The sequence below is a fragment of the Euprymna scolopes genome, chromosome 36, assembly GCF_053919585.1.
Source record: "Euprymna scolopes isolate OS-2025 chromosome 36, ASM5391958v1, whole genome shotgun sequence".
NCBI classification, from domain to species: domain Eukaryota; kingdom Metazoa; phylum Mollusca; class Cephalopoda; order Sepiida; family Sepiolidae; genus Euprymna; species Euprymna scolopes.
Window position 1 is genome coordinate 66,444,883 of NC_136517.1, and position 20,796 is coordinate 66,465,678.

Sequence of the window (20,796 nt, forward strand, 5' to 3'; positions counted from 1 at the left end):
TACTAGACGTCTGCATTGCTAAACATTTTCACTTCCTTTAACATCTATTTATCCTAATAGTATTCATAATACAAAAAGTAAAACCTCTATTCACTAAGAATTATACATTAAATTACATCATTCTTCCTGCAAGCTACCACACTTATACAGCCTTTATAAAATTCACAAGAAGAGTAAAGAATAAGTGACAACGAAATGGAGTTGCATTCTATATTAGTAAACAAACTTTGTCATCCTTGTTAGTAGCATGTACATGAGAGAAACGGGTTAGTAGGTGGAAGGAGAAGAGAACAGTTCCATTTACACGTTTATTGCTAGCAGTCATCAGGAGAAAGGAAACTGGTTAAAGGAGAAAGAAAGAGCAAGGTCTTCAGTGTATTTAAGTATTGCAGTGTGTGTCGGTCTATCGAACAGAACAGTTCTTTAGCATGATAAAGAATGTTCATTTGGGTACCGCATGTGGAAACAAATGAGAGTTAGAAGGTTGTCATGTTAAGTTGTACTCACATTCGGCATGGGGCCAAAGCCCCAGGCGAAGTCTGCTACCAGCTGGAGCTAGTGAAAAAGAGAAAAAGGGTTTGTGATTTTGGCTTTTATGTACTCAGTCATGTGATTGAGAGCTGGCTTGTGATTGAACAAGCCAGGGATTTCAAATCTTGAGATGCAAGAATTAGCTGCTGCTTGTGATTGTAGCAAGTTTCGGCTGCTATAAGAGTATTCCATTAAAGCCCTGTTAGTGCTCAATGTTTAAAATATTCCTGGTTACTGGAGTCAACTTATCCTGTACCAATTACTACATCTAAGCTCCCTAAATCATGAATGGGAACAGTGTTGATTTTTTTTTTTTTTTTTTTTTTTTGAGGGGAGTCGAATTCTTGAGATTTGTCTATATTTGGGATGATTGATATAATCATCCCAAACATAGACAAATCTCAAGAATTCGGCTCATCTCAAAAAAAAAAAAAAATCAACACTGTTCCCATTCATGATTTAGCGAGTTTAGATATAGTAGTTGGTACAGGATAAGTTGACTCCAGTAACTACATAGAAGGAACACACTTGCATCCCAATTGATGATACAATAGAGATTTTGACTGGTGTACTTTGTGATAGGATCCGATATATACACACCAGGAAGAAGATTTAGCCATGGAATAACCATTGTCTCCAGTATACATGGAATATTTTGAGGAAATGGCAATAGGATCAACACAACTAAAGCCAACAATGTGACTACACTATGTGGATGAGACATAATCTGGCCTCACAAAGAGGGTGTTTAAACATTATTGCACCATATGAACTCTCAAAATAAAAAAAAAATATATTCTTCCTAGATGTGCGGATGTCTTGCACTGATCAGGGATTTAAGTAATTTTTATGTCAAAATCCAACTTTCACTGAACAATATTCAAATTTCAACTCCGACCATATAATATAAAGAAAGCAATATATAGTAACAGCAATACATATCAAAAGGATAAAAAACATTGCCTGAAAGAAATATCCAGAGAACATGACATCAGTGCTAAAATATCATAAGACACCACCAAAAAACTGACCAGTTTGTATACAAAGAGCTTGTCAGAAAAAATAAGATTATGTAAACCAGATGACATGACAACAGTATTCAGGAGCGAATTGACTCTCTGAAAGCATTTGTACTAGTCAATGTCTCTGAAAAAAATCATGATTAAGAATTGTGTGTATGCGATTCCAATGTAAGTGTGGGAAAATAAACAAAGGTGAGACATATCGTCCACTAAAAATAAGGTTAGTAGAAGATCAAAAATCTGTAATAGGTAGAGATAGTGAAAAGTCAGGTATGGCTGATCACATATGAAGGGAAAAGGAAAATTATCTACTCTTATAGGACAAAGTAAAAATTATAGATAGGGAAGAATGGTGGAGAGTAAGATAATTCAAAGAAGCAGTGCATATGCTGGGCAACAATAACCTACTATAGAATTTAATGCAATTAAGGTCACCATTAAATATATATATATATATATATATAGTAATAATTAAATAAATGTTTAGAGGTACAGAATTTATATATGGTTTTAAATAAAATGGTAGGCGGAAGTTTCTCGAGAGCTCTTTCGGCTATCATCTCTTCAGGAGCAAATCGATAGCAATCTAAATAATATTGTGACGAAAATAAAGAGTTCTATAGGGGAACTTATTTAATGTGCCAACGTACGGGGGCATTAATTAAATTTATTTACGTTTAAAAAACGATTAAAAATGTTGGCACAACGAGGGAGAGAAAAAAAAAAAAAAAAAAGCGGGAGAAAAATTCAAAGTTCCCCAAAGAGAAACAATGCGTTTGATGTTTCCTTTTGCCGGCACAAAGAAGGTTGACGCACCGCGATAGAGACGGCCTCCAAAATCTTTACATGGTTTTTGGAGTCCGCTCTATGTAGCACCTCGAACCAATCTATTTTATATCTATCGGCACAGCACGGGTTGTCAACCAAATGCTGGCCAATAGCAGAGTCCAAGGCTGCAGAAGGAGGGAGACCTCCGAACCCCATCCTCCCTTGTCTGATCTTCGATGGAACATGCTGGTTTATACGAGTCAAAAGGTGCAAGGATGTTCGCCCAACATAACCAGCATCGCACTGGCATTTAAACTGATATACAATATTACTATTTTGGATGTAAGGCAAACTATCCTTGCGGAAAGACGGAAAAGCAGGTCTCGTAGTATATACCACACGCAAGGTCACCGAATTGAAGCAATCGTAAATACTTCTTCGAATCTGTTCTGAAATTATATTACTCCCCTCCCCTATCCACGGTAATTTCAAATAAACCGGGCATTTCAAGGGTCCAAACGTTTTAGGGGATTTAAAATCCGCAACCTTTTTGAAAATACAATCATCAATAAGGTCAACAGGATAACCATTATTGATGAATATTTCCCTGATCTTATCGAGTTCGACATCCAATCTGTTAGGCGAACAAATCATGAGGGCTCTATGTACCAAAGTATTAATTAAGCCGACCTTACGTGATTTAGGTACAAAAGACAACCAGTTCACATATAGGCCAGTAAATGTCGGCTTTCTATAAATTGTAGTGAGAAAGCCCCCCCTTGAGCGTTCGACAAAAACATCCAAGAAAGGAAGCGAATTGTCCTTCTCACTTTCCATGGAAAGTGAGAAGGACAATTTATAAATTATAAATTCAATCAAAAAAACAATTTCTGGGCTATTCAAACGTTTTAGGATGTGCCGATAGATATAAAATAGATTGGTTCGAGGTGCTACATAGAGCGGACTCCAAAAACCATTTAAAGATTTTGGAGGCCGTCTCTATCGCGGTGCGTCAACCTTCTTTGTGCCGGCAAAAGGAAACATCAAACGCATTGTTTCTCTTTGGGGAACTTTGAATTTTTCTCCCGCGTTTTTTTTTTTTTTTCTCTCCCTCGTTGTGCCAACATTTTTAATCGTTTTTTAAACGTAAATAAATTTAATTAATGCCCCTGTACGTTGGCACATTAAATAAGTTCCCCAATAGAACTCTTTATTTTCGTCACAATATTATTTAGATTGCTATCGATTTGCTCCTGAAGAGATGATAGCCGAAAGAGCTCTCGAGAAACTTCCACCTACCATTTTATTTAAAACCATATATATAGTAATAAGTGGTTAGACTTGAAGAAGAGGTTACATTGGCTGAAACGTAACAACAGCAATCAAGATAAGAATAGTAGTCTGAATAATCCAAGTACAAATTACCAATCTTCATCTCAAAAATTCAGAAACATTGTTCTTCCTGTTAACAAATATTATTTTTCTGAATTTTTGAGATGAGAATTGATAATTTATATTATTTGGATTATTGAGATTACTGTTCTCATTGCTTTTCTTGAAGAGTATTTTTTCCATCAGAAACCAATGATTTCAATGTTAATAGGAGACAAATTCAAATTTTACCATTGATTTTAAATTTAGCACCAGTAGCTCCACTGTAATTTGTAAACTTTTAATACGATTGGGCTCAAATTTTGATACATGCCATTTATAAAAATAATAGGAATTTTTTTATTAGTGACGCCATCTATAAGTCAGGCCCTGGACTTATTGAGTGATGTTTTATATATATATATATATATATATATATATATATATATATATATATATATATATATATATATATACTAGCATGGAAACCCGACTGTCTGAGATTGAATGATGATCAACAAATGTTTAACATATTTTTTATTGTCATCAAAGTTGATGAAATCACCCATTTTTCAATCAAATCGATTGATAGTCTGATCTAGGTGGGGGACCCACCAAGGTGCACTGGAATGAAGCTTCACATGCCTCCCCCCTACAGTGGCTTAGTCCATAATATATTGTTGTCTGTAGACTACAATATATTATGCACTGTAGAGAGCCTACTTTTGATTTGCACTGTAGAGAGCCTACTGTTGATTTTATAAAATTATTTTATATATAATGGCCTGAATTAAAGTTTAAAATACAAAAATCAAGCTTCAATTGTGCTCTTAAAAGAAACATTCATTTAGAACCCCCCCCCCTCTGTCATATCTAAGAAAGTGCTGTTGATTTTATATGCCCTGCGTTACTGCTTGTGTGGTGATAATGGTTAGAATTTAAGTTTAAAATGAAAATGTCAAGTATCATGGTGCAATTGTGCTTTAAACAGAAACATTCATTTCTAATGCACCCCTATCATATCAAAGAACCTCCTGTTGACTTTATGTCGGGCCTCTCGGCTTCTCAAATTCACTTGTGATGGTAGGCTGTGTAAGGTGTTAACTTTGGTCAAAATCACTTGTTCCTTCTTTCACTGAATTATTTTGATTATCAATACTTATTGAAGACATTCCAATCCAAACCTATCTAAGAAAACTGAAGTACTTTCATGTGAAATTTCATAAGAATCTGCCCAGCCAAGTCCATCAGGATCTGCATGTACTTTCAAAAAGAGAGAAAATACACTTAGAAGAACGTATACTACACAAGCTAGATCTTTTTAAATATTTTTTCTCAAATATTTTCTTTGTAATTAATTTAAAATGGTGAAGTCGTATTAGTTCATTGTTTAATTGACAAAATGCAATTTGAAAATAATTAACAATTGATATGCAAAATAAGATTATTTAGGAACAAAATAGTTTACAAAACTACCTATACGTTTCAAGAATGAGTTTCTAAATAAGTAGTTGCTATTTAAAAAACCATTCTTAACATGAAAAGATCAAAGATGTACATGTTTTACCTTAATTATAATGATTTGATCCGTTATGTTATTGTCAATATAAGATATATGTAGTAGATTGATTTGTTTTACTGTATAAAGGAAAAAAGGTTCAGATAATATCACTATAAATAATAATGGTAAATTTGTAGATTAATGCTCTCAACTAAAACACCCACAAAAAAGGAAACTTATTTTAGCTGAGTATATGTGAACACCTTAAAAATTTAACAAAAAAAAAAGAAAAAGACAATCATTTTAGAATTTAGAGTGTGAGATAAGTTTTATTTATAAATTCAATCAAAAAAACATAATTTCTGGGCTATTCAAACGTTTTAGGATGTTCGCTATTTTTATCAATATATCTATACCCGACTGGGAAAGGTTGTAAAACTAAGCGTAATCGGTCAAAAAGTTATCTTCTACTACACAAAAATATAGCACACAGAATTTATCTCTTAGAGAAAAATAACATTTTTTGGTTAACTACTCTAAAATGTTTTGAAAATGGAAGCTCATTTTATATTAAATAAAAATGTGAAACTGGTCCCCAATTCTAAATAATTAAATAATTGATCTTTTTGTTGTTTTGATTCTAAGTTTTTGGGATTTTCACATGTAATCTCCTAAAAGTAGAATCTGCTCTTAATTTGGAAGAGTGATTTTGCAGACAGTATTGAATTAATCTACAATAATAATACTTGAAAGTTTTGTATAGTAAAAGAATATATTTAATTTTTTTTACAAAGATACATTAAAATACAAGTTCAAATATGTATCAAAATTTAATAAAAAGAACATAAACCAACTGTATAAAAAGAAATCAGACAAAAACCCAACATATTTTAATTGGAATTCATTATTGAGTATTATTCTCATCTTTATTAGTTGCTGTTTCACGTTTCGGCCAACTATTCCTCTGGTCTTCATCAGGTGGTAACTGTGACGGATAGGAACTTCGAATCTCCTAACTGCATTCTCAGCAATCACTGCCATCTGTAGTTGTTATCGTCTCACCATGTTTTTGGCCAAGTAAACCTCTGACCGGCTTTGGGTAGGATTAAAACCACTATCTTCAGACAATGCTCACTTGGAACTGTAGAGATTCAACGTCTATCAACTGCGCCACGAGCCCCGAAGGGCGATCAAGGTTGGATTTTTTGATCTTATAAATCCACATTTATTTATTATCTGATCTCCCATGGTCGGGTCCGTATCGAATGGTATATATATTTATTTTGAATTCATTATTGAGCTGAGTATTTTTTATATTAATTTATTTATTGTAGACTATTATTCTCATCTTTATTAGTTGTTTCATGACATTTCGGCCAACTATTCCTCTGGCCTTCATCAAGTGGTAACTGCGACGGATAGGCTACATTTTCTTTGCATTTTTATGAATTTTGATGTGTTGGGACGATTCCTAAATTTTTTCCGATTCCAGGAAAATGTTGATTAACGATTCCAATACCAAGTACAATTTCGATTCCCATGGAATTGTTGTTTTGAAATATACAATTATATAATCAAAATTTTTGTGTAGCGAAAAAATTTGATACAGCAAAAAAGTGGAAATACAATTAAGGGAATTTTGAAAACAATTTTATTTTTTTTGTAAAATTTCTTTCATTGAAGATAAAAGTCAAAACAAATATTTGAACCATGAAATTAATAACAATCAATTTCAGGAATTATTTAATATATTAAAAAATATAAAGAAAAACTAAGTCATGATTAATTCAACAAAAATACAATAACATAAAATTTCAAGAGGAATAACATGTTTTGTTTATCTTGATATTCATTTTTTTGTTTTATTTTCTCTTTATCTTCGATAACTCTTTAAAATTTAACTTTTTTTGCAGTTTCAATCACTAACCGATTTTTTATTCCACTTTCTAGAATACTCTCGTTTCTAAATGTAATTTAAAAATAACTAAATCTTTGATTAAATTTTTAGCCTTTTATATTCAATCGTCTCAAATTATTCATATTCACTTACTTGACTTTAAAAATATTTTTAACAACAATGTTATTTTTTAAATCTAAAATTGGTTTGGTAAATGTTACCTTATGCTCCAACAGAACACCGACCACTCTAATTTGGTTTGTTAAAGGTATTCGAGGTGGTTGACAATGAATCTGATAATCAAATCGAATACCTCTAAAAAACCAAATTAGATTGGTTGTGTTCTGTTGTAGCATAAGGTAACATTTACCATTGGTTTATTTCTATATTTTTTTTATTATATAATTATATACTTATCGTCATTAATGTTTATTCTTATTAAATGTCTTAATTTACCTCTTTATTTCTATATAAAAAAGAAATAAATTTTTGGTAATTGTTTATTTCTATATAAAAAAGAAACAAGTTTTTGGTAATTGTTTATTTCTATTGTTAGATAAAAGTCATTTATTGAACATTCAAAATCGCCTCTGCCTTAATGCAGTTTCTGACAAATTTTTTATTTTTATTTTTTGTTAGGGGCTGGGAAACATTTACCTATGCTCACATCAAAACCGTGATACCAGGCATCAGTGAATGTCGACGAATCCCCTACAGTCCTTTAGTTGAACGGCTCTGAGTTACTAGTTAGTTTGCAAAGTTAGGGTTCAAAGGATTTAAAAAAAAAAAAAAAAATAGAAAAAGTTTTTTTCCTTTTTTTAATAAATTTTTCACATTTTTTGTTGTGCAAAGAAGTTCCAAAAGAAATGTTTAATTGCTTCATTTGCAGAATATTTTAATGAAATTTAAATTTCTAAAAGACAAAATTAAATTCACTTATCGCATTGTTCTATTAAACCTTTTATTGTTTAAATAATTTGACTTTGCTTGTTTTATTCTTAAAAATATAAAGGTTGACGAGGCATTTTTCATTTACTAATGAGATTTTTCATTCATTTACTAATGGAAGAGTGTCAGTAAAAAAAAAAAAAAACTTGCCAAAGGATAAGCCCCCCCCCCCTCTTTTAGTCACCTGTTGGAAAAGCTACTGATTTTTAATATGATTTACTCGCAATGAAGCACTGTAAAATCTTTTTTCTCTAAGGATTAAGTATTCATCAACTTTCATGGACTTGGCTTAGTTAGGCTGTTTTATACATAAATAAACTTCGCTCACAAATGAAAACAATGTTACCTCGCGGCCCCTAAAGTTTTGAAACAGTGCAAACAGATAACTAATCATGGGCCTCAAAGTTTTGAAACAGACATACAGTGCCTATGTATGTGACGGAATAAGAAAACTCATTAAGATAAATAAAGATTACCTTTAAAGTAGTTAAAATTCTTGTATATGATATTAAATATGTTATGAAAAGTTCTATAACGTTTTTATCATAAATTTTTGACAGCATTAATCTCACTTCAAACAAACAGTTCAACTTAAAAATATAAGAGAATCATAATGAAAGAATCGTAAATTGAAGATATTTTTTAATGATGCGATTCCAATTTCCCCCAAAATACACGATTCTTATGATTAAGGATTCGGATTAATCGTCTCTCCACTAGTTTACAACTGCTAATTAGAAAGTTATTTACTCTGGCTTTAAAATTCTTAGAAAATCCTCATGCATTCAAAGTTTTGGAAGCTCTAAAATACTAGAATTTTAGAATTGCATTTAATTAGTTTATAGAAGTTAAAACAACATTACTGCAATAAAATTAGTTATAATTTTAAAACAATTTGGTTCAATAATTAATTTCCTGATCAAACAATACCTTTTATGTAAATTTAACATTTAGAATTCTATTTAATAAAGAAAAAATAACAGTATGGTTAACAAAAACTATAAAATAAACATTAAAATTAAGACTCATGGGCCATGATGAAGATAGTTTGTTATAAATATTTTTTAAAAGATACACACACTATAAAAATGTACTTACTTCTCTTTCAACTTCAACCACTTTATCTTTTATATTTAAAATCTCTTGGGTTGTGTTAGAGATGTTTATAGCTGTTGAACTGTTCCTAGAATAGAAAACAAATCACATTAGATATTAGATCATGAGTAAAGAAATATTACAGGAAATTGTAATCAAGTAATCCCACACTGAAACACTCAAAAAATATGCTTCAGTTTCATCAGTTTTTTTACCAGTTGGTTATTTCAATAATAAATCTATTTTATAGTAATTTTTTGTTATTGTTTTTTACATCTATTTTTTCATTACTTAAAAAAATATTTTTAAAACTAATACAGTTCATTGGAGAATAAAAAAATAAACAATCCCAAAGCTTATATAATTAATCATAAAAATTGTGTACATATATATTTGTGATGATTGGATATATATACACTTTGAGATGATTTATCTATGATGCAAGTACCAACTAAAATAGCATTTTTACTGTACTGAAGTATTTAAGATACGGAGACAACTTTAAAAAAATTAAAAAACTGAAATTTAACATTTTATATTTAAAGAAAAAGAGCAATAATCTATGCCTCTTTTTCTATGAATAAGGTTATCAATAGCAAAAGGACACTTTTTGGAAAACTTTAGTCTGCTGCTCTTTGCATCAGATGACTCGTTTAAGAAATTGTTAAACATTTTTGCAAGAAAATACCAAGAAATTAGTATTTTTGGTCCAAATATCTTCCATCAGCAACCACAGAATATTAGTCATTTCAGATATCTATTATGAGATGCATTATATTTTTTTCTGACATAGGATAAAAAATTCTGAAATTACTTTTGACTCATTTTTGAAAAGCTGAAACTCTAAATATTAGATCATTTAAAGGGTTAATTGAAAAAAAAATAGTAAAAATAAAAAATGATTGCCTTTTCTTACTATTGCAAATATTTTTACAAAAACAATTTTTCAGAAAAAATAAATATTTTAAGTTTCATACAGAAAGTATCCATTTGGCAGTAAAAATTTGCATTGATTTTTAAGTAAAAAAAATCTAAATTGCTGCTATTACTGATAAAATTTATTGACTTATAAATAGCAATTCAAATAAATCACCACCAATAAATAACAATGACATTTTGAGCAAACTTACTCCCAAATTGTCACCACTGATTCTAACATCAAACATGACCAATCTCCAAACAAATATGACCAGAAGACAGCCATACTATGTCTAAATTTACAAAATCTTTCTTCAATGAATAATTCTTTTTTCTTGAAAGAAACCACTGCTTCTTCCTTCATATTTAGCAAATTTTAAATATTCAATTTTTCTTCTTATTCTGGCTTTTCATTTTTTCTTTCCATATTCATGGAAATCTGATAATCATGAAAGAAATATTTACAAATAGATTAAAATAATTACAAAATAATATGATAAAAAGTGTAAGAAAAAAAAAAACTTTTTCAGACATCTTTCTCTAAAGTATGAACAAACAAACCAAAAAAAATTAAAACTATAAAATATAAAAAAATAGAAAGAAAGTTTTAAAAAATCTTATTTTAATAAAGTCATGCCATTCAAATTTGATTTAAACATTTATTCTAATTTTACCAAGAAAATTTTACAAGAAGAGAAATTAAAAATTCTAAAAGAAAATTTTTCAAGAAGAGAAATTAAAATTTATTTTTTGAACTTCAGGAAATTTTTTTTGAAAGTAAAATCATCTGGCACCATCTACTACTTCATATTTAAGATTGGCATGATTAGTCAGACTAAAAGACATAAAATTCACCCATCCAAAAAAGTTAAAATCTTAAGCTCATGCAAGCACACTTTAATCTCATGATTATCAAAAAATATTCAAATAATAAAATAAAAAAACCCACTTTGAAATAATCCAAATATAGACGTTGAAAAATCAGAAATCCAAGTGTCAGGTAAAGCTGAATTTGAACAAATATTCCAAAAAGTGTACTTTTGCATCAAGTTAAATTCTTTGATTTTAATGTTTTTATTCCCTGTAAATGAATTGTGGCAGTCCAGAGTGAAGCGCAGAAATGGCAGAATGTGTAAGAAATTGCTGCAGATTAAGATGTCTAGTTGTCCATCAGAAAATTAAAAGAAATATAAAAGTACTTCTGCAAGCCTGTCGCAAAGAATTTTGTTGAATGAAACGAGTTTTCTGTGTGATATGATGTTACTCACCCCTCATGGAATTCCTCTTCATACCTTTGTTTCAAAGATTCACATTCTTTCTTCACACAGCGGAATTCCTCCTGAAGTTTATGGTTTCTATTCTTGGACTCTTCCAGTCTAAGTACATAAACATGACGAGAGAGAAGAGAGAAGAAAGGGGAAGAAAAGGAAAATAGCAAAATAAAAAAAAAATAATAAAATACCTAAACAAGAAAAAAAAGTTAATTCTCACCTGAATAACAGATTAAGGCAAGAATTTATAAAAGCAAGCTATAAGCATAGAAAAGATGTACATATATTAGTAGTAAAAGATAAAATCTATTCTTTACTTACTGCCTGTAGGAAAAAAGACAAAAAAATTACAATATAAAAATTTAAAGAGAAAATGACACTTGTCATAGAATGCAAGTAGAAACACGAAGCAAAAGTCATGCATGTGGAAGGAAACGAAAAGGATATAAATGTTGTTAAAGTTTAATGTCTGACTAGAGAGGAGAGGAGTGAGTTTTTATTGAGATTGTCTCTTGACATCAATTAAAAATAATGACAACATCTTAGTATACCAGGTATCAAGCAGCAAAAAAACAAAAAAAAAAACAAATGTGTTTGAAAAAAATATATAAAGAAAGCTGAAGAAAAAGGTTGCTGAGTGGGAAATGTCTATTGTCACATCGGCATTCACTTAACTGACACGCATTCGGAGTTTCAAAGAAAGTTATTCAAATGCCATATTATTGGCGGATGTCAACTTGTGTGCCAACATCATCTTATCAGACACAGAAGAAGAAAGACGCTGTTGACAGTGACAAAAAGCTCAGGTAACAATGATAAAAACTGATGGATGTAAAAAAAAAAAAAAAAGTGTGGGGGTGGGGAGGCAGGTGTTGGTGAACAAACTACCTCCTCTTTTCACACAGAAGGGAAAGCACAAAATAGGTTGTCAGAGTCAGTCCGGAAGATTTATACAATATAAGCATTTAGGATTTGGAGTTTCATAGAGAGATGAGAAAAGAAAAAAACAAGTAAAAGTAGACCTTTTCTTTTTCATTTCTTATTTAGTAATGATCTAGATGTCAGTTTTTTTAGCATAAAATTTTCACATTATTTGATGTTAGCAATAGAAATACATTCAACAAAAATGTGTAACCCCCCCCCAAAAAAAAAATCCAACATTTGAATAAAAATAATAGCCCTTTATTAGATTTTGTAATTTATTTACTTTTTTTTTTAAATTCTATCTTAGAATGATGGGATCATGCTTCATCTTTGGATTTTTGCAATGACTAATTTCAAATTGCCACAATTGTTATTGTCTCTTAACCCGATTCCATTTAAAAACAAGAAAGAAATTTGATTATTTTTTACTTATTTTCGAAAACGAAAAGAATCAGAAAAATTAATATGAAAAGGAAGTTTCGTTTATTTTGAGTATTTCTTCACACCAAAAAAAAAAAAAAAAAAAAAAAAAAAAATACAATTCTAAGAGAATTATATTTGCATTATTTTTGGAAAGAATGCACAAATTTCACATCCCAATGAATACAAAAATAAGCTGAGAAGCTGGTTCATAAAAACAAAGTAAACTAAAAATATTATAATAATCATTTAAGAAAGAAACTGTTTAAAACAAATTGTATTAAATTTATTTAATCTAATTTGGAGATGATTATACAGCCGTTCTTATATTGATGTTGTCTCCTATCATTTCAGATTACAGACATGCCTCATATGAATTTCATTATAGTGGTTCATGAGTTGTGGAGTACAAGAGCCAATCTATCCAGAAAGCAAGTAATGTATATACATTTTATGCACTGAGACCTACTTAGTTGCAAGTGTTATTTCAGAGTTTTCTCCATTATTCTAGACAAATTACCTTACTAAAGCTTGAGAATCTAGTATACACTAGTATTTCATGACATGATTGAGAGGATTTTTAATAGTTTAGTCTTTAATTTTTGTTAAAAACAATTGTTCTTTAAACTCGTTTTTTTCGTTAATATTCATTTAAAATATCTCTTTTTCCCAATCAACAAAATGCTATTTCTTTCTTTATCCCATGAAATTTATAAAATGAGAAAGAAACTATCACACAAGATGCATTTTAGCATGAATTTTTTGCTATAAATGACCCTGATAGAGCAGTAAAACACTACATAGGTTTCAAAGAATCGATAACGTTCGACAAAAACAGTCAACTTATTTTATTGCGGACTATTATCCTTTTCATTTTTTTAGTTGTTTCATGTTTCGGTCAACTATTCCTGTGGCCTTTGTCAGGTGGTAACCACGACAGGATAGGAACTCTGAATCTTCCAGCTGTATTCTTTACTGCCTTTCATAGTTGTTGTCGTCTCACCAAGTTTTTGGCCAAGTAAGCTTCTGGTTGGCTTTGGGTAGGATAAAAAAATGATGGGGATAATAGTCCACAATAAAATTAATAAATAATACTCATCTCAATGAATTTCAATTAAAAATAATATATAAAAACAGTCTAGTGCATTGTAGATGAAACTAACTTTTGTTGTGTATTATCAGATCCGGAATGTGTTAACAGACAAAACAAAAATCATATTATAAGATCAATGTGTGTAGTGAAGTTAACAGATCAGATTAGTTGTTTGTTTTCTTCATGATCTATCAACCATTCTAAGGTCATTTACGGTCATGCAGATTTTGTGGGAAGCGATTTGGTATATGTTACTGAGTTCTTATATTTTTAGTTTGCTGAGTAAGTTAGTTGACTTATATGATGCTGCTGGTGAGTAGTATACTGTTTGCTGCGGTTTATTCGATTTCGTATCAGTCGTTAGGTTCTTGGTTTGGTTGTTTTGGTTCTATATTATAGTGTTATTGTGTGTATCAAGTTCAAGATGTTGGCTTATATTTTGGTGAATAAGTAAATGTATTTCTTTTAGAAAGTCTATTGTGGATGGTTTTATTTTGTTGAAAAGATCTTTAAGGTTAAATTCATGATAGTGTTTCTTTCGATATGGAGTAAAGTCAACAAAATCTAGCAATATATGTTTCTCCTAGCTCATTGTGCATAATGGGTGTTTGGCATTTTCCATGATTGATAGAATGTTTTGGAATTCTTTGTGGAACATTCGGCTTGTTTTGTCCTTAGCATATTTAGTCATGCCCAGCAGAATTTTATGTTCCTTAATGGCAGGATTTTAGAAATGACAGATTTGTGAATAGTGTTTATGTTTATTTTGGGTCATTTCTTTAATTCATAGATTAAATGGTTTGATTGTTTTTTGTTTTTCCCAAATAGAATTTTATATTCTCAGCTGAAGATACAGTCATAGGCTGGATTTAGTGGATTTGAAGCTATTTTGGTAAAATATTGAAGAACCAGCTTATCCTTTCTTATTGATAGTGCAACTTCATTAGCGTCCATGTCTACATGGCTTCCTACTGGAGATGTGCTAAAAGCATCAAATGTGATTCTCAATCTTTGGTTGTTTCCAAGTTTTTTCAAATATGAAGGTCTTGCTGCTTCATATATAAAGACTTCATAATGCAACTTAGATCACATTGTAGATTAGTACAGTTTTAATAGTATTTGCTTATTTTCTCCCTAGTGTGACCTAATACTTAATTAGTTCATGGTTTTATAAGATATTTTCTTAAAGTATATGATATGGGGGATGACAAAATGTTTTCAGTCAAATATAATCTCTAAAAATTTATATTCATCAACTACTTGTATTTGATTTTTATTTTTTATTCAATGTTAGGGTTACAAAATGTACACATTTTGTTTTAGTTTCAGAAAATGTGAAACCGTTTTCTTCTGCCCATGTTGATTGACCCTTCTGCCACCTCTTACTAAATCAGTTTGTCTAATCTGGGGGAGCATAAGCATATTTTCTTGGTATGTTTGCCTGATTTACTACTAGACATGACCAACCGACTGATTGGGCCTGTCCAGCTACCTATTTAGCCCAAGTAAGAGCCAAAACCTAATATTTAATAATCTGTACGCACTGCTCACAGTAGCTGAAAGCTCTACAATCGGATCCAGTACGATGATCATCAGGAAGAACCACTTTGCAGTTTCCGTCCCTACTTCTCTACTGCATCTCTGAAGTGGTGGGGCCTCCATAACAGGTCATATTGGTACTGGTGTCATTACTTTCCTAACCAACATTCATCATTTCTTTTTAACCAGCTCCCTCAAAAATAAAATAAACACTAAAAAATGAAATAAAGATTCTTAATAACGGAAGTACAGCTTTCGATAAAATTGATAAATTCTTTATCTTTAATGATTACTTTTTAATGATTTAACAATTATGAAGTAAAAATAAAATGACTATACTATAGATTTTCAACACAAATCCTCTCTCCTGCCCAACAAAATAATTTGCTTTGACTGCATGGCTGAAGTGGTGCCCCCCCCTTCCATTACCAGGAGGTAATATTGGTACTGGTGTCAATTACTTTCCTGACTAACACGCATCATTTCTTTTTAATCAGATTCAGTACAATGCCCTTTCTGCTGCCTCCTGCACGTCTGTCACAAAGTTTTTCACTTCCTTATTTGTGCAACAAAAGCATTCTCACAGCATGCCGATTAGCTTTCTATCAACATATCCCTAAGCGCCCACAGCCAAATGATAAAATTCCACATTCTATCCCTTTTCCTAGAACTCAGTAGATCACTGTATCATTCAACTTCTCTATCTTCTGCAAGTAGATCACCCAATTGAGGGACTTTTACTCTCTGCAGGGAGGCAGTCAGCATATTCTAATGCCCCACTGACAGAGTCTGACACAAGAGATAAACGACTTCCAAATCAGTCAGTTAAAGAAGTATTGAGAGACAAGTATTGAAAACCGTTAATTTCAAGAAGTGCAGAGAAAACATTTGATGAGGATATATCCTGTAAAGGTCAAACTCAGACAAGTTGTTAGATGCCAGATGGATTTCATTCCAATTCAAATTTTAGACTCTTTCATTTGCTTAATTGGCCATGTGGGAGGAGAGCCAGGTTTTAGGGAATGCCATAATTCTAACATTTTTAAGCTTTCATACTAACTTTAGGAAAAGGAGTTTTCTTGTAAAAACAAAGAATTTTATGCTGTACTTGTGTAATGCAGAGGAGAGAGGGTAAACGGGGTGGTGGTCCTAGAAGAATCCATCATGGGAGGTGGGCATACAGATAGAGATAGTGATTTTAAATTTCAGCACTGATAAATCAGCTTTTGGAGGCTAAATGTACTGTCAGAAATGACTTAATAGAAATATCCAGCAGGGATAAGAAAAGAAAGCTTAAAAGTTTGCATAACTTAAATCCATTATCTTTTTTAATACATTTTCAGTCTTCTAATTCTGAAAAAAACACTGTATTTAAAAAAAAAAAAAAAACTCAATTCATCATCCTTTATTCTTAGTTTTTAATAAATTATAAAAATTTAAAACTATTCAGCATTACCTCATCTTTTCTCTTATTTGATGCTTCCAAATTTGTAAAGGAATATCAATATTTTTTGTATTTTTTTTATTCCTATCCAGACAAATAAGTTAATTGAATTTAGGCAATAATGGTACAAGTAAAAATACTAGAAAGAAAAGGAGTTTATAAAAATCTATGGTGCAATGCATAAAGAGAAAACATTAAAAATGTTGTCAAATTAAAAAAAACAATATTTACATTTGAAAGTAAGGTGAATTTGTAGACAAAAACATTCAATTATCTTTTTTCCTACACACAAAACAAGTATGAGATTCTACCATTATTTTTGGATTATTTGTGAACATCTTAAAAAAATGACTTGGTGAGAAGAAAAATTATTCTGGAATGTACTGTGAAAAATCAGTTTCACATAAATTTGATTTCATCATCACCCACTTCAAAACGATTAGCTAACTAAATAGTATTTTAAGGTCATATAACAAGGATGGTTGTTGTTCTAAAGGGACATAAATTATGTATGTGTGTTTTTTTGGTAAAAGTTCCCTTTCTTAACCTTGAGTCCAAGTGGCAATGCCCCCCCCCCCCAACTCTCCTTTAACTATATCATTACCTCTTAAATCTGGGAGCAACAGGTCATTTTTATTAGGTTTCAAAAATTATGTTAAATCAAAATAGAAATATTTATCTTTTAATATTAAGTATTTCACTTAATTTTTCAACCAGATAAGAAATTTTATTTCAGGAAATTATACAATTCTAAGCATATAATAGTATTTTAATACAATAAAAAAAATTGAATAAAAACATGGCTTCGGTACTACATAAAAGTATGCTGCCATCAATAAGTTACACTTTTAATCATATATTTGTTTAAAAAAACTTCATTTGAATCAGATTGTCTCCCGATTTTCTGTTTTCTTCCTATGGGATTGAAATATTTGGAGAGAGAAGAGAATTGACAGAGAGAGAAATAATAAAGGAGAGTTCATCGAGAGAAAGAGTGAGAGGCAGAGGTTTGAAACGAATAATTGTCTATCAAACTTATTTACTAGTCTCCACACAAGAGCAAAATTAGACTAAGTGTTAGTTTTTAAAAACGGCGAAGATTATCAATAATAAAAAAAAATAGAGACTATTTGATAGTGGCCATAAATTATAATGACGGACTTGAACGAAAATAAATAAAGAGTTGGTGAGAGGAAAAAATGGAGAAGGTCTCAAAAGATAACATTTCTACCTACCTCGATTCCAACGAGTGAATCTTGTCTTCTTTAATCTCAAGATTTTTCTTGAGAGCTTCTTGCATCATGTTTTCAAGGGCTTCATAACGACTGAAATATATTGAAGAATCAATATGTACGACTTGCAAACAAAAAATGGTTTTATGTTCTACCTTTTCCAATTGGTATATCCGTTCACAAGCTTAAACTAGGATAATCACAACATATTACATACATCGCTTGAGCAGTCTTGTTTATGAATAAATGCATGGAAAACAATTCTTACATCTTTTTTATGTTTTTGATGAAAAATTTATTCACACGCCTGTCATTTATCTGTAGATTAAGAGAATCAAGACAATAAAAAAGTCCCCAAACAGTCAAACAAAAACAAACAAAAAATTCCAATTAAAAGTTGCTTATTTTTTCTTTGATATATATATATATATATATATATATATATCAAAGAATTTTTATTATTCTAAGCAAGACTAAGAATGCTTTAGAAAATTAATCTCCTTAACCTATAGGGTTTCGATGGTAGACCATCTCATCAGAGGAGAGAAAATATTAGCAAATATTTATAAGGTATGCACCCTATTTGCTAAAAAGTCAGTGAGACATGGAAAGTCAAAGTCAAAATAATAAATTTATCAGAAGTCCTGTAGCAGGAGGATTTGCAGAAAAAGGATATGAAAGTTTTTTTTTAGATCCAGCTTGCTTGGTAAAATCCATGTCATGTGTTCTTTACATCCGTTTGGTAATAAGGTCCAAGTTATATATTGGGTAATCCGCATAGCTGTGTAGATATCGGAATCGGGCAAGTGCTTGTATAAATTTGTTTGTGGATCCAGCGATAATAATTCAAAGTCTGGTGGAATTCTTTTCATTAGAAGTCTTTGTTATTTTTAGTGGGGCGAGGTGTTAATATTAGGGAGAGTAGGTAGTGGTGAGTGGTAGGAAGTGGGGTGAAACATGTGCATATTCATCCCTATATACACATGAACACACATATACAAACACACACATACAATATACATATATATATGTACATATGCACACATATATAAACATATATATATATATATATATATATACACATACATATACACATAAACATACATATATATATACATACATATAAACATACATACATACATACACACACACACATAAACATACATACATACATACACATAAACATACATACATACATGTACACACATAAACATACATACATACATGTACACACATATACATACATACAGGTACACACATAAACATACATACATACATGTACACACATAAACATACATACATACATACATATATATATATCTTCAAATAGAATTCAAAGAATCAAAGTTTGACCGGTCGCTTAATTGAGGTCAGGTCGTGTACTAGATATAGAGACTTGGTTCCAGAAGGACAGAGCGGGAACAAGAAGAATATAGAGATAAGAATAAAAATAAAACAAAAATAAAATTAAAAACAAAAATAAAATGATGGGCCAAATACGTAAATGGAATAATTCGTTTTTTCAAGATTTATACTAGTTTCCTCTCAAATCTCTTTGTCAGTTTAAATCATATTTGTTCCGTCAACTCAAGTTATATATACTGCCCATGAGGTGCTAATTATTGATTTTATACGTATCTATATTTCCCTTAGAAAGGAGGATTGACATAAGGTTTAGAATATACTAATGTTTATGAGCTAATTGTGAAACCAATTCTAAGATTATTAATGGAACGTTTTATCTTTATTTTATGATCCTTACGGTAATTGTTCAATGCTAAATAAGCTAAAACAAATGTAATAAAGTGATAATACCTTACTGAAAAACGTTTAAAATCAGTAATATCCATAACATTATGCTATTTAATAATATTTAACGGGGAAATTTTCTACAACTGCATTCAAACACACACAAAGTTACCTATAAATACATGGATATATATATATATATATATACACACATACATACACACACACAAGTACACATGCATGTACGCATACAATATATATTTTTACATACACGCAACCATACAGTTTATACACACATACACTCACTTATCTTATATATACTTACATCTAAGCCCATATATACCTACATATAACACGTATGTCCATATATACCTAGATATACCCTCATATATAAAAAATATATAGTTAGACATAAAGAAAGTCTACCATTATTTAACACTATTAATTATAACAATAATTAGTGTAGGTAACTTACCTAAGTTTATCATAGATAATTTGTAACCCCTACACTGCTAATTTAACATTAATAAGAGGAAAAGAGTGGAATTGTGTAACTATGGTTATATAATTGAATTACCCTAGTACCAACAGGGATGACGCATCAATGAGTATAGTTCTTTCTTGTTTATACGTGCGGATCTGGAGATTACCTTGCAATTGGAATTTTTACTCCTGTTCTGGTTAGTAGATGGGGGCGAAATTTTAAATTCTTTAATTGGGAAGCTACATGTTTTTGGAAATACTATTATAATTAGATCTTAGAGTGCAAATTACGTGTAAGAGATTTAAAGTGTAGTATGTTAATGTGCTTATAGTAAGGCCCTACTTAACATGTGCATATATATAAAAAGAGAATGTTATTATACGGGTTAAAAGAGGTGATTAAAGAACCTATCTTTAGAAAATGAACATTATTATATTAGTAAAGTAATAGTTTAGATTTTAGTCAAGACTGATGTGTATTTAGTCCTTTGTTTTTACCTATTAATCATTTATACAGAGAGTTTGTTATTTTATTTTAAGATGGCTGTATTTAAATTTTTTCTTGTGTTTTCATCTGGACACTAGCTCAT

At 30.5% G+C, this 20,796-nt stretch overlaps 1 protein-coding gene across 15 annotated transcripts in view; it reads right to left on the minus strand.

Moving 5' to 3' along the window:
• The window catches only part of LOC145260561 (protein Daple-like), a 322,031-nt gene that overhangs the window by 191,313 nt on the left and 109,922 nt on the right, over positions 1 to 20,796 (minus strand). For 6 of the 15 annotated variants that reach the window (XR_013864327.1, XR_013864324.1, XR_013864321.1 and 3 more), the window contains exons 7-10: positions 17,978 to 18,067; positions 11,320 to 11,427; positions 9,137 to 9,221; positions 508 to 555 (exon numbers count right to left, since the gene is read on the minus strand). Coding sequence is in view for 7 of the 15 variants with exons in the window: in XM_080118813.1 (XP_079974939.1) it covers positions 508 to 555; positions 9,137 to 9,221; positions 11,320 to 11,427; positions 17,978 to 18,067 (331 nt within the window). In the remaining 8 variants the exon portion in view is untranslated. The remainder of the gene's footprint in view (positions 1 to 507; positions 556 to 9,136; positions 9,222 to 11,319; positions 11,428 to 17,977; positions 18,068 to 20,796) is intronic. The other 9 variants (XR_013864328.1, XR_013864325.1, XM_080118815.1 and 6 more) reach the window with 3 other exon arrangements.